Below are 12,976 nucleotides of genomic sequence, written 5' to 3'. Positions count from 1 at the left end.
ATTTTTCTCATCTACAGTGAATATATCAAATATTACAAGTTGAATATAGATAAGGATACAACTAAAAAGAAAATAGTTAATATTATCCTTAATATTAACTAAAGAGAGTAATTTTTTATAATTTTGATTACGCTGTTTTTCTATTAATTTTAAGTATTTAAAAGTGATACATTTTTATTATTCATTTATATTTGTATGTAGTAAATATTTTCACAAAATTTTACATTTTAATTTTTTAAATTTAACATTAAAAACATATTAATATTTGTTTTTAAACCTTGTCAATAAGTAGTCTAAAATAATGGTTAAAAGAATTAATAAATAAAAAGTGTCGAATAAAACGTAAGATTGTATTAAAACTTATAATGGTAAAATATTAATAGTATTTTTTTATAAAGGGAAAATTTTTTTAATGCCTTTGTAAAATATTCATATTTTTTCATTTCTTCTACAAAGTTTTTTTTAAAATAAAAAAACTAAGATGATATTTTCTATTAAAAATAAAAAAATAATTTATAAAATTAAAGGGTCTCTGAACTATTTAAAAGATTAATTATTAATTTTAAATGAGTAACAAATATGGAATTTAAAGTGTCCTACGACGGTCCTACTTGGCGTTGTAAATTTCACCCTCGCCGTTTCTCTCGCCGAGTCACCTTCACGGCTTCATTATAATTGCACCACGTGTCGATGTTGGACACTTGTCAGGTCTTGAATAACGAACAAAAGTTATGCGTGCACACACGCGACAGGGATTGGAGCGTGGTCAAGATTCGAGAACTCAGCGAAATTTCCTGAATCAGGTTCACGAACAGAGTGCAGTCACGAGTCACGCTCGCTTATTGCTTGGTCCCATTCAACGTTCGAGTCTCTTCCTTTCCCACACTTGGCATCTCCATCTTTTGCCACCAATCACTTCACCATCCTCGTACATTACTTCCATACTTCTTATTGCTTTTCAATTTTAATATTCATTTCAATTCATAGCATTCATTTTAGATCACAAAATCTTTTTCATTAAAAAATTTATTACATTAAAAGCATCAAATTATAATAAATGTTTCACGTCAATTCTTGCTTCTATTAGAGTTTATATACAAATTTGACTTAAGCTTAATTGAACTAATTTACTTGTAAACTTTTTTTTGTATAATTATTTCAAAGCATATTTATAAACATGTCAATTGCAAATAATTTTGTTAAGATGATTTTGAAAGTTAACTCAACGTTTACGAAATTTGAAATCTTTTTTATTATACTCATAACAAAGACAATAGAGTTATTTTTTTATCATTAATATTTTCAACTTCTAATGAAAAAGATACTCTATCTATAATAATTTTAAAAGTGCAATAACATTTTTATTTACATTATTATTGTTTTGTAATTTCCATTTTTGGATTAAATATAAAAATTATTTTTTGTAATGAAGTAAGAAATTGTTTAACTTTAAATTTTAATTTTTAAAAGTTATTTCGAGATATTATTAATTTAATAAAATAAATTTATTTAAAAAGATAAAACATATCTTGTGTTTTATTTTACAAAATTCAAATTTAAGAAATGAGTCAAATGACTAACATCGTAATATAAACTGCGGGTACAAAATTTACATAAGCCACAAACTAATACACATTAATAAATAAAATTAGACAAGTCAAAATTTAGATGTACGACTTAAATTAATTTATATATATTTTAAATTTATGATAATTTTATTGTGTAATTATTATTTTAATATAACAATTTTAATTATTTAGTAATATAACAACTTATCTGATATTATAACAATTAATCACAAATTTTATGGGTACACGTTGAACATATAACGGAAATCGTATACAAACAAATTTAATTATTGAACGAGTCAATTTTTTTTTTCATACAAGTATATTTTATTACAATTATCAAAAATATAATTTTATTTAAAAATTGTTTAATTTTAAATTATAAATTATTATCTTTTCTTTTCTTTTATTTTCTATCTTAAAAAATTTACACCAAGAAAAATGCTAAAAATATATTTGATAGTATAAATTTTTAATTCATTCTTAATTTATAGCCAACAAATTATTAAAAAAATATAAAATTATAAAAAAATTAAATTAATAATAAAACGAATAATAATTACTTATATTATTTAATAAATTTTAATCAATAAATAAAAATATGTTGTTAATATTTTTATTTAAATATATTTTTTAAAAATAAAATAACAACTTTATAATAAAAATAAAAGTAAAAACAAGAACAGAATGAAAATAAACGGTAGCTTAATAACATGTGAATGAGATTTGTTTTTTCTTGAAAGGATGCAGTGGCATGTTGTGATCCTGAAAGAAAAATAGAAACAAGTGTAAACTGAAAGATGGTAAACAAGCAACAGATGAACCAAATTGATTAGCGCATCCCGAAACGAGTTTTTGCTATTTGAGTATTGAGATTGAGAAGGAAGAAGAAGAGGGAGTATTGGCCCTTGAAATTAAGCAATTTTAGAATTATCGAATTAAATAATGACAATAATATATGAAACCCAATCAAATTGTGACACGTGCATAGGCGCTGTCACGGGTTGCTCTATATATAGGAATGGTTCCGCCATCCATGAAGGGCACCTAACAATTCCTTTGAGAGAAGAAGAGAGGGACAGAAGCAATCACTCCTTTCTTCTCTATTCGTTTGTCGTAGTTTGTTTCATTTCATTTGGAAAAATGTTTATCGAGAATTTTAAGGTCGAGAGTCCTAATGTTAAGTACACCGAATCTGAGATTCAGTCTGTGTACAACTATGAAACCACTGAACTTGTTCACGAGAACAGGAATGGCACTTATCAGTGGATTGTAAAACCCAAAACTGTTAAATACGAATTCAAAACCAATACCCATGTGCCCAAATTGGGGTTAGCTCCAAAACCATTCTCCTTTTTCTTTTTCAATTTCATTCAAAATCAAAAGTTTACATTTTTACATTTTCTGATTTGTTTTTTTGTTGGTTAATTATCAGGGTAATGCTTGTGGGATGGGGTGGCAACAACGGCTCAACCCTCACCGGTGGTGTTATTGCTAATCGAGAGTTAGTTTCTATTTCTTACTCACTCTCTTTTGATGTATATGTGAAGGAATCTGAGAGACATACATGCTAACAATTATGGGTCATTTTGCGTTTTGTGATTCTCAGGGGCATTTCATGGGCAACAAAGGACAAAATTCAACAAGCCAATTACTTTGGTTCTCTCACTCAAGCCTCTGCTATTCGAGTGGGGTCTTTCCAAGGAGAGGAAATTTATGCCCCATTCAAGAGCCTGCTTCCAATGGTATTGTTGCATTTGATTCGTTAATTCATTTTTTAGTTACCCTTTCTCAACGCCCTCTTCATTTAATTGATTAATTAATTTTGTTGGACTACGGTATTAATTGATGATTTTGAAACAATATTGTTGGTACTTGAATATGTGAGGTGAGAAGCTGGACCTTATAGTGTTGAAATTTGTTGGCAGGTCAATCCTGACGACATTGTGTTTGGGGGATGGGATATCAGTAACATGAACCTGGCTGATGCCATGGGTAGGGCCAGGGTGTTTGACATCGATTTGCAGAAGCAGTTGAGGCCTTACATGGAATCCATGGTTCCGCTCCCTGGAATCTATGACCCGGATTTCATTGCTGCCAACCAAGGAGACCGTGCCAACAACGTTATCAAGGGAACAAAGATAGAGCAAGTTCAACAAATCATCAAAGATATTAAGTATGTCCTGTAGTTGCTTCTATTATTAAAGGCTTATATGTATATACATGTGCCATATTCAGGTTCTAATTTGCTGAGTCTTTCTTATGTTGACACGAATTCAGGAAGTTTAAGGAAACCACCAAAGTGGACAAGGTTGTTGTTCTGTGGACTGCCAACACAGAGAGGTATAGTAATTTGGTTGTCGGACTTAATGACACCATGGAAAACCTCTTGGCTGCTGTAGACAGAAATGAGGCCGAGATTTCTCCCTCCACTTTGTATGCCATTGCTTGTGTTATGGAAAATGTTCCTTTCATCAATGGAAGCCCTCAGAACACTTTTGTTCCAGGTTTGTTTCGTGCCTCCCCTAATCTCTCCCTTCTCTTTCCTTTATTTATTTTTATGCAAATTTATTGACTTTAATGTGTTGCCACCAGGGCTGATTGATCTTGCCATCAAGAGGAACAGTTTGATTGGTGGAGATGACTTCAAGAGTGGCCAGACCAAAATGAAATCTGTGCTGGTGGATTTCCTTGTGGGGGCTGGTATTAAGGTACTTTGTTTTAAAGTTAATGTCATATCATATGTGTTACTTTTTGTTGGACATCCTATCCTTTTGTTTGCATGTTTATAATTAATGCATTGTGCTAATTTTAATTGGATAAAAAAGAGGAGAAACAAATTGATTTTTTAAGTGTCTTGTTGATGATCGACAGCCAACATCAATTGTGAGTTACAACCATTTGGGAAACAATGATGGAATGAACCTCTCAGCCCCACAAACCTTCCGCTCCAAGGAAATCTCCAAGAGCAACGTTGTTGATGACATGGTCAACAGCAATGCCATTCTTTATGAGCCTGGTGAACATCCAGACCATGTCGTTGTTATTAAGGTAAAATCCATTTCACCCTCTTCACTCTATTTCTTTCTCTTGTAAGGTCTTTATTGTATCTGCTTTGTTGCCTTTGCAGTATGTTCCTTATGTGGGGGATAGCAAGAGAGCCATGGATGAGTACACTTCAGAGATATTCATGGGTGGGAAGAACACAATCGTTTTGCACAACACATGCGAGGATTCCCTATTAGCTGCTCCAATCATCTTGGACTTGGTCCTTCTTGCTGAGCTTAGCACTCGAATCGAGTTTAAAGCTGAAACTGAGGTCTGTATGCAATTGCATAATGGTTTCAGTGCTTGATTGCACTAGTCATTGTTTGTTTTTCACCCTGCTGAGGTCACTATGTTGTGGTGGTTCATGCAGGGAAAGTTTCACTCATTCCATCCGGTTGCTACCATCCTTAGTTATCTGACCAAGGCTCCTTTGGTGAGTTCAATCTATCTTATTCAATGTTGAGCACATATAAACTTGCTTATTTTCATATAGTTTCAAGAAACATATCTGCTGAAGTGTATTATTGAAGTACTATTGCTTTAATTGTGATTGTTAAATCATTATTGTTCAGTGAATTTCCCTTTCTATTTGATCCATTTTTTATCAAGTTGGGAAGGTGACTCATGAGATCATTCTCACAGGTCCCACCGGGTACACCAGTGGTGAATGCATTGTCAAAGCAACGGGCAATGCTGGAAAACATCATGAGAGCTTGTGTTGGATTGGCACCGGAGAATAACATGATTCTCGAGTACAAGTGAAGCAATGGATAGATCATATAGTTGGAGTAATCTAGCTGAATGTTTTTCTGTTAATAATATGTTAGTTGATGTTCTCGCAAGTGTAATCTTTTGATTGCTCTGCTCCTAAGTGCTTAAAGAGCAGGGCATGTTTTGTTTTCTTGGCACATGAATGTATAAATTTGTGGATTTCATCCTCATTTGATGCTTTTTATACTTCTCCATTTTTTAGTAATTTTCAGAGGCAATACCCAATATAATTTACATGGTATAACGTTTAAACAGCACACCTTCATTTAAACTAAAGAGATTTCAACTTCATTCTAGGCATAAAGCCTGCAATCATTTTGAAATATTGCAGCCGCAATTTTCGGTGCTAAAATTTGACATCAGAGATTACAACTTCATCCTCTAAGCATGCTGCGAATATAGGGATGACTGGTTTTTCAGTTAAATTGGCGATGAATAATTCTAAATCCTCCTATTTTTATTCCTATAAACCTTGAACGAAGTATTTAATATATTTTATGTTTTAACGTAGTAATACATAAACATTTTCATTTAATATTTACTTTAATTTAATTTATAAACCCCTCGCATTGCTAATACTTAATTTGACATTTCTCATGTCTTTCTGTTTCTTTCTTATGGTACATTTATATCATTTATCAAATTTCAAATCTATCATTCCTTTCTTTCTCTTTGTTTCTCTCTCAAGATCTACAAAATATTTTCTTTCGGCAAAAATAGAAGAAACAACAATATCGCAATCTGCCATACGAGAGCTACCGCTAAAAAGACTATAGTGAAATGAGCCACGTTGCACCGACAATCAATAATAATTCAAGACACCATTGTTGCTCTTCCCCTGGTTTCAACATCACTATTCATTACCGTAACAAATCCAAAAACATACGAACTTGGGTCATAAATAAATGATCCATAATTCATTTGTTCCTTCTACCGCGAACCAGTCCACAATTTGTCCATGACAAGTGGCCCATTTACATGGACATCTTCTCAAAATTTCATTCTTCATATTTTTGGCTGGCTCTACTCCATTTGTGATGGATAGTGATGGACAATAATGGGTTCTCTACAAGTCGTATCTTCTTACTAAAAGCGAAACAAGTTTAAGGCATCTTTGGACTTGTGTTTGTGGGCCCTCTAAGAAAATGGACTTTACAAAATTACATAACAAGTCCAAAATATTAGCAGGTCCCTAGATTTCGTCCTAAGGCATCCAACCCTATGGATCCAAGTCTTCGTCATCAGTTCACCATCATATGAACTAGTCCAAACATTTACATCCATGTTTTATTTACGGAATAATAATATCAATTTTCTGAAAATGATTTAAATTAGGGAAAATGACTGCATAAAAAAGTTCACTCAATTTAATTTGCTTTTCATTGACAAATTAATAGTGAAAACAGATCATTATTGTAAATTAAAGAAATATTTTTCTCTCTTAAGCCTTTGTTTAATTTATATTTCGTTTACAACGTACGTTGGTTAAAAGTTTCCTTTCACAAACTTCCCTTATGGGTACCTCAATTTTCAAATTCAGCTTTAAAATAATTACATTATACTTGTTGCTTTGGAGCTCAAGATTTCATGGCTTTCTGTTTTTTTTTATCAACATAATTAAGATGGAATCATATTGTTTGAAATCTGGAAGTTAACCTACCCTCAATATGTTATTTAGACATAAGATTTTCCTTTTGTTTCTCTGGTTCATCTATTTGCATCTGAATTCCTTATAAAAAAACGAAGAAAAAAACTATCACTATATTAGATTTATTTTCATTAATATATTTTTGTTTAATAAAAATTAATCTATTAATATATTGTATTTTATACTAGTAATGTGAGACACTAATTACACATAATTTTCTATAATCAACAAATAATTTGATGATAGCGGATAGTATAAGAAATTGACGTGTACTCTAAGTATGCATCGTATCATTATTTTAATGAAATAATAAGATGGCGGTGACATCAGCCACCTTTATAAACCAGAAAAAGGATTGGTTTTGTTTATTACAAGTTACAGGAAAAAATAGTAAGGATGAACGAAAATCAGCAATGAGTATTGACATGATATACGCTTTTATTAGTCAATCACTTTCATTTCTTTATATTTTAACTCTTACCTCACTCTCCACAACCTTGTAAAAAATGCAATGTATGATCAAAGCTTAAATTATATAAATACACTAGCAATGATACTTGACTTGAGTAATGGGTGCGATTGAACTAACAGCTTCTTTAAATATATCAATTGCACCTTGAAAACTGTTACCTTTTCAGGAGATGACCGTGTATTCAGTATTCCCATCAATAAAGCTTCAAAATTGTTAGTGTTAATCACTTGCATAAAACAATTGGCCCAAAGTTTTCCTTTTGCACTTGAATCTGATAAGTGGGAAATCTGAATTGGATTCTCATAAAATCTTATTTCACCTTGTAATATTAGAAGATAGGATAAAGACAGAGGGATCAAGAAACGGTCCAAAGAGGATCTGAACAAATGTTGAAATCTCAGATCTTGCTATCTACATCTGCCCAAGTATTATGAGATTATGTCTGTGATTCCAGCATCAGATGATTGGACCGCAGTTTAAAATCAGATCATGGGGTTTTTGAACTAGGTATCTTCTTGTTGTGTGGGCCTTCAAAAAAGTGAACTCAAAATTGATGAACTAAATTTATTACCACATCTAGTGCGTTTCACAGTCACACCTTTTGCTTTGTTGCCATGTTTTATTTTTTCACTTTGGAGGGAAAATACAAAGAATTAGTGATTGCATATATCAGCATTAAGTACCAGCAATGCATTATTGATGCAGCTAAACTCCATCATGTCAATGAACAAAGCCCGTTTGGGGGGACCAACGGAGCTATATATTATAGAGTCATAGAAAAAATGACCAATTAAAGTGAGAATAAGCGGTCCCATTGTGACAAAAAGAGCTGTGACTTTATTTGTGTTGGAAAGGACCCCTTATGTCCCCACTACCATGGCTTTCACCACAACACCCCAATTTAGTCCGTTTCAGTTATAATGATAATTGGAGACATCTTGTCCTATTCTAAAATTTCAATGTTAAACAAACCTTCATGCCCAACATGAATTCAATTCCATTAGGCTTCAAGGGGTATCTACAATTGCCATCTCCGTCAAGTATTGCATTAATTTCTTTTCCATTTAACTAAACACACTAAAGTGCTTGAATATGGGTCCCTGAACAGTTTTTAGACTATGGTCTATAATACTAGTACTTTACATCGGTGAGAGTGGAACCATTAGGAATAGCAAAGAAGAAATATTAACTATTTGAAGATGGATTTTGGGGTGGTGGACCACAGCGATTCCAAATCGTAATGTCCATATTTCAGGGCTCTAAATAAAAACATCACGGGTAAGAGAGAAATTATGTCAGAAAATAAAAAAGCATTTTCATGACATAAGAGGAAGAGAGTGGCACATGGCATCACCTAACGAAGTTCCCGCATGGATCTCTAAATGGTGATGAGTTGATGTGCCATCAATCTCCTTCATTCATTCTAAAATTTCTTTCTCTAATTGATTTTTCAAATTACTTTTTCAGAGGAAAAAAACAAGGGAAAAAGGAATATGCATGCTTCCGTGCCCCTCAGATCTACCATTCAATGAAAGGGCGATAAAGTAGTGGAATAAATAAATTAAATTTTCAGATTCTTATTTTTTGTTCGGTGGCTCATTTTACCATCGCTTTTAGGAATTGAAAAATATCATTATATACTTACTAGATGCATATACTTGATGAAAAATAAGAAAAGAAATAATGATAGATAATATAATATAAATATCATTTATATTTCGATTTTAACGTGGGTCCAACATTTATTTTAGTATTGTTGCATTTAATTTTGTCAACTGCCTCTCCATTACGCTTATCACTTTGTAGAAGTGATACAAGTTTAGACTGGTGTTAGCGTAGTACGTCATAAAGCTCATAAATTAATATATCAGTGATGTATGAGTTTTAGAGTGAGGGGAAGCAAAAGCATGATATATAATTTTTCCAACTGAAAAGATAATGGCGTATTATGAATAGATTAGTTATTACTATAATAAAAGGGCGTTAAACATAATGTTTTGGTGGAAAGGTTCGCTTCCATCAATATCAGGTACATATGGTAATCAAATTTTTACTACAGAAAAAATAAACTACAAAGCAGCGTTGTTGCTTGTAATATTGATATTGTATTTCTTGGTTGGAGAATTTTGTCACCTCAAGTCATATTAGATTTTGACTAATTCTATTATTACTTCTATTTTCACTGTATTTGTTTATTATGTTTAGAGTTTCATGATGTAGCATTGATATACTAGTATTTGCTTGTGAACATATGCTTCATAGAAACGGAAGCCCTTAATTTGTTATTAAAGGTATACTTAGTCAACGATACTATATATATAAGAATATACTCTTCGCCCTCCGTTTGCGAATCTCACGAAGCAGAATACGTTAATTGTAGTTTTTGTTTTTAACAGTTGAGTAATTAAAACCCAAGTATGCACAGTGAAATATTTGAAGGCATAAAAGAGAAAGATGAAGGAAAGGGCATGGGATAACGTATATAGATAGACATATAGGAAAGTTTAGATTCAAAGATGAAGGTTCAATACGCAATACATCAACCACACTTTTTCACAATTTTTTTTTCTTTGCAGAATTATATCAATAAGAATCGCTAGCGTAGGTGTGGAATTAAGAACCATATACGGAGCACGATAAAAGGGACAAAGGAAGATATGGGATAGGCTTGTCCTAAGTGCACATGATCAACGAGTTAGCTTGCCCTTTTGGTTTCTTAATTTTGTCTTCAAATATATTCATTTTATAACTATGCAAGCCTTCAATTACAAGCAGCCGTTTCGCTTTTAGTGGAAGCCTTGGCGGTGGATGCACGGTGCTCTTCCATGTTAGAGGCCACCTTCCATTTTTCTTTTCTCTGATCTTGTTTCATCTGCTTCTCCCTACACTCCAAACTACAAAATGCCGTGTCCCCCCTGAAATCAATCATTTTATTTCAATCAGGACAACCAAATTACACTAATCAATAACACCGTCTAATTGAAACAAAGCAATACCCCAACGAAATTAACAACTAGAGGATGAATTAAAGAGCAATTTTTCTGAACTATGCAACATTATACCAAATAAGAAGTTATATATATTACACAATTCAATACAATTTAATAAAAAATTATTATCTATTAATATTTTGTTACGGGTCATTTTGCATAGGTTAAAAAATTGATTAACTTGAATACATAACTGTAAAGAACAAAACAATAAATAAATAAGCAACACTTGATAACATACACGCATACCTATACATATAGATGTCTCGACCAGGTGCCAGACGACACTTACAGAGGCCACAAGTCCGAAGGAAGTGAGAAGAGTGTAAGACATGAGAAAGGTTATTGTTTGTTTGGTTAAGGCTGTAAAGATGATTAGTTATGGTTGTGGGGGAAAGGAAACACTCATCATATTCATACCCTTCGGCCTCAAAAACGTTTTTGGTGTGGTGAGGAACCAACAAATGGTGTGGATCTTTGATGTTACCCTCATCGTGATCTTGCTGGAGAAGGGAATCAGACATCACTTCTTCATTGTCATGGGCTTCAACGTTGCTTGTTTGCGTGTCCACGGCCAAACCACCACTCATGCTCGTTGTTCTTTTCATAATCGGTGGCCGAGGACGCTTTCCAAGCAACATGTTCTTGTTCTTGTTGTTGTTGTTCTTGCCCTTCCTCCTCCTTCTCCTTCTCTTGTTTTTTGTCAGCAATAGTTCATGGAGACATAGCAGATAGCAACATCACTCCAAAATCGAAACAAAGAACTGTGCGTGAGAGAGTTTGTAGTTGAGTTCACGCCAACAAGGGTGAGAGTGTGTGTGACTGAGGAGAAAAGGTGGGAACTGAGGCGTGGAAGATAAACCGGACGTGTCAACCCTCACAATGAATCGGAGCCGTTGCTTGCGGGCATCAAGTTCATAAATACATAGCCCACGTCACGCATTTTCTTTCTCTAAAATGAGAGAGAGAGATGTCTTAGGCTTTTTAGCATCCTACTTGTTTCCCAAACTACCAATATATATAAGCTTTATTTGCCAAATGATAAGATATGTTAGGAATATACTAGTTTCTAGTCTTACTACTGATAGTGCCAATAAAGTAATAATCTAATGTTGCCTGCCAACTTCTATGGAAAAAATACCCTTGAAACCTGACTAAATTAATTAAGAATCCTGAAAATATAATAAAAGATGTGATGTTTAGTTTGATATATCTTTCTAATGATTCATTTTTTAATAATATTTTTGTTACTTCATAAAGTGAATATTAAATTAAAATATTTATTTATCATTACATTGAAAATATAAAATATATTAATTACTTTCTTCATTTGATAATTAAGATAATTTATAAGAATAAAAGGTAGAAAGATTTATAATTTTTAAAAGATTTATAATTTTTTCTAATATTTTAAATCAAAAGGTTTGATTTTAATATATTGTTAATATAAACAAATTTACGTTATTTATTAATTAAAATATAAGATAGGTATAATTTTAAATTTATTGCTATAAGAGTTAAGATTTTTGTTATATGATAATCAATGATGGATATTTTTTTAAAAATATTATAAATTTAATTCAATTACACGGATAGTATAGTTTTTTTACCCTATCATTAATTATAAACAGTCTCATAATAAAAAATGCTGATTTTTCTAATAATTAATAATTTTTAATGTTGCATAATAATATTAAGTTAAAATTTTAAATAAATAATAAAAATGAATTATGTGACTGTTTTAAAATTTAATAACTGTTTCAAAAAATATTATAACTATTAATAGTGGTATTTTATGATATTAAATAAATTTAATAATAAAAAATTTTGGGGTGGGTGACAAAACATTGAAACGAACTTAGTTAACAATTTCTTCCACTTCTACACCTAGATCTTGTTTAAGATTTGCCGGTGACACTAATGCAGTTGGATCACACTTACGTTTTGCTTCTTTCTATACCTAAAACTCAGTTAAATTTTGATAAACATGAAAAATGAAAGTTAAATTAATTTGATTGGACATAGGTTGATGTTCTATGAAATCGAGATATTGGCATTCCAATCAAATTGACTCTTTGACTATTCCCTCTTAATACGCCACTCTTATCGAGCCAAATATCTAGATTCTACTTATAAAATCGTATTTTTTTAAAAATATTATTAAATATTATTAGAATATATTATAAAATTTAAATAATATTTAAAATAAAAATATTATCAATATGCCTTTTTATAATTTTAATATAATTTTATCGTATCTTGTTAAAAAATTATTATTATTATCTTAACTAATATCATAGAGACATTAATTAATAAAAACAAGTTTCTATTCATTCTATATAATAACAGTGTTTGATAAATAAATTAAAACGAGACATATTATGATTTATGAGTTATATTTTATATTTATTATATAGAGAACTGATGTGAAATAAAGAAGTGATTTTTTTTATTTTATTATAAAGATAAAATCAAAGAA

The 12,976-nt window shown here is 31.3% G+C and overlaps 2 protein-coding genes across 2 annotated transcripts; one reads left to right on the top strand and one right to left on the bottom strand.

Moving 5' to 3' along the window:
- The first annotated feature begins 2,615 nt into the window (after positions 1-2,615).
- On the top strand, positions 2,616-5,619 carry LOC113851514 (inositol-3-phosphate synthase-like). Its single transcript, XM_027482023.1, has 10 exons — positions 2,616-2,899; positions 3,004-3,072; positions 3,178-3,313; positions 3,497-3,744; positions 3,849-4,075; positions 4,164-4,279; positions 4,443-4,619; positions 4,699-4,887; positions 4,987-5,049; positions 5,259-5,619. The coding sequence occupies exons 1-10, from the start codon at positions 2,712-2,714 to the stop codon at positions 5,376-5,378; spliced, it is 1,533 nt and encodes a 510-aa protein (XP_027337824.1). The 5' UTR covers positions 2,616-2,711; the 3' UTR covers positions 5,379-5,619.
- A 4,366-nt stretch (positions 5,620-9,985) lies between these two features.
- On the bottom strand, positions 9,986-11,486 carry LOC113849633 (FCS-Like Zinc finger 7-like). Its single transcript, XM_027479669.1, has 2 exons — positions 10,747-11,486; positions 9,986-10,422 (listed from the first exon to the last, which is right to left on the bottom strand). The coding sequence occupies exons 1-2, from the start codon at positions 11,136-11,138 to the stop codon at positions 10,269-10,271; spliced, it is 546 nt and encodes a 181-aa protein (XP_027335470.1). The 5' UTR covers positions 11,139-11,486; the 3' UTR covers positions 9,986-10,268.
- Between the last annotated feature and the right edge of the window lie 1,490 nt (positions 11,487-12,976).

Source organism: Abrus precatorius, unplaced genomic scaffold (genome assembly GCF_003935025.1).
Source record: "Abrus precatorius isolate BTA unplaced genomic scaffold, Abrus_2018 Scaffold9, whole genome shotgun sequence".
NCBI lineage: Eukaryota > Viridiplantae > Streptophyta > Magnoliopsida > Fabales > Fabaceae > Abrus > Abrus precatorius.
This window is presented reverse-complemented; position numbering and strand designations above follow the sequence as displayed.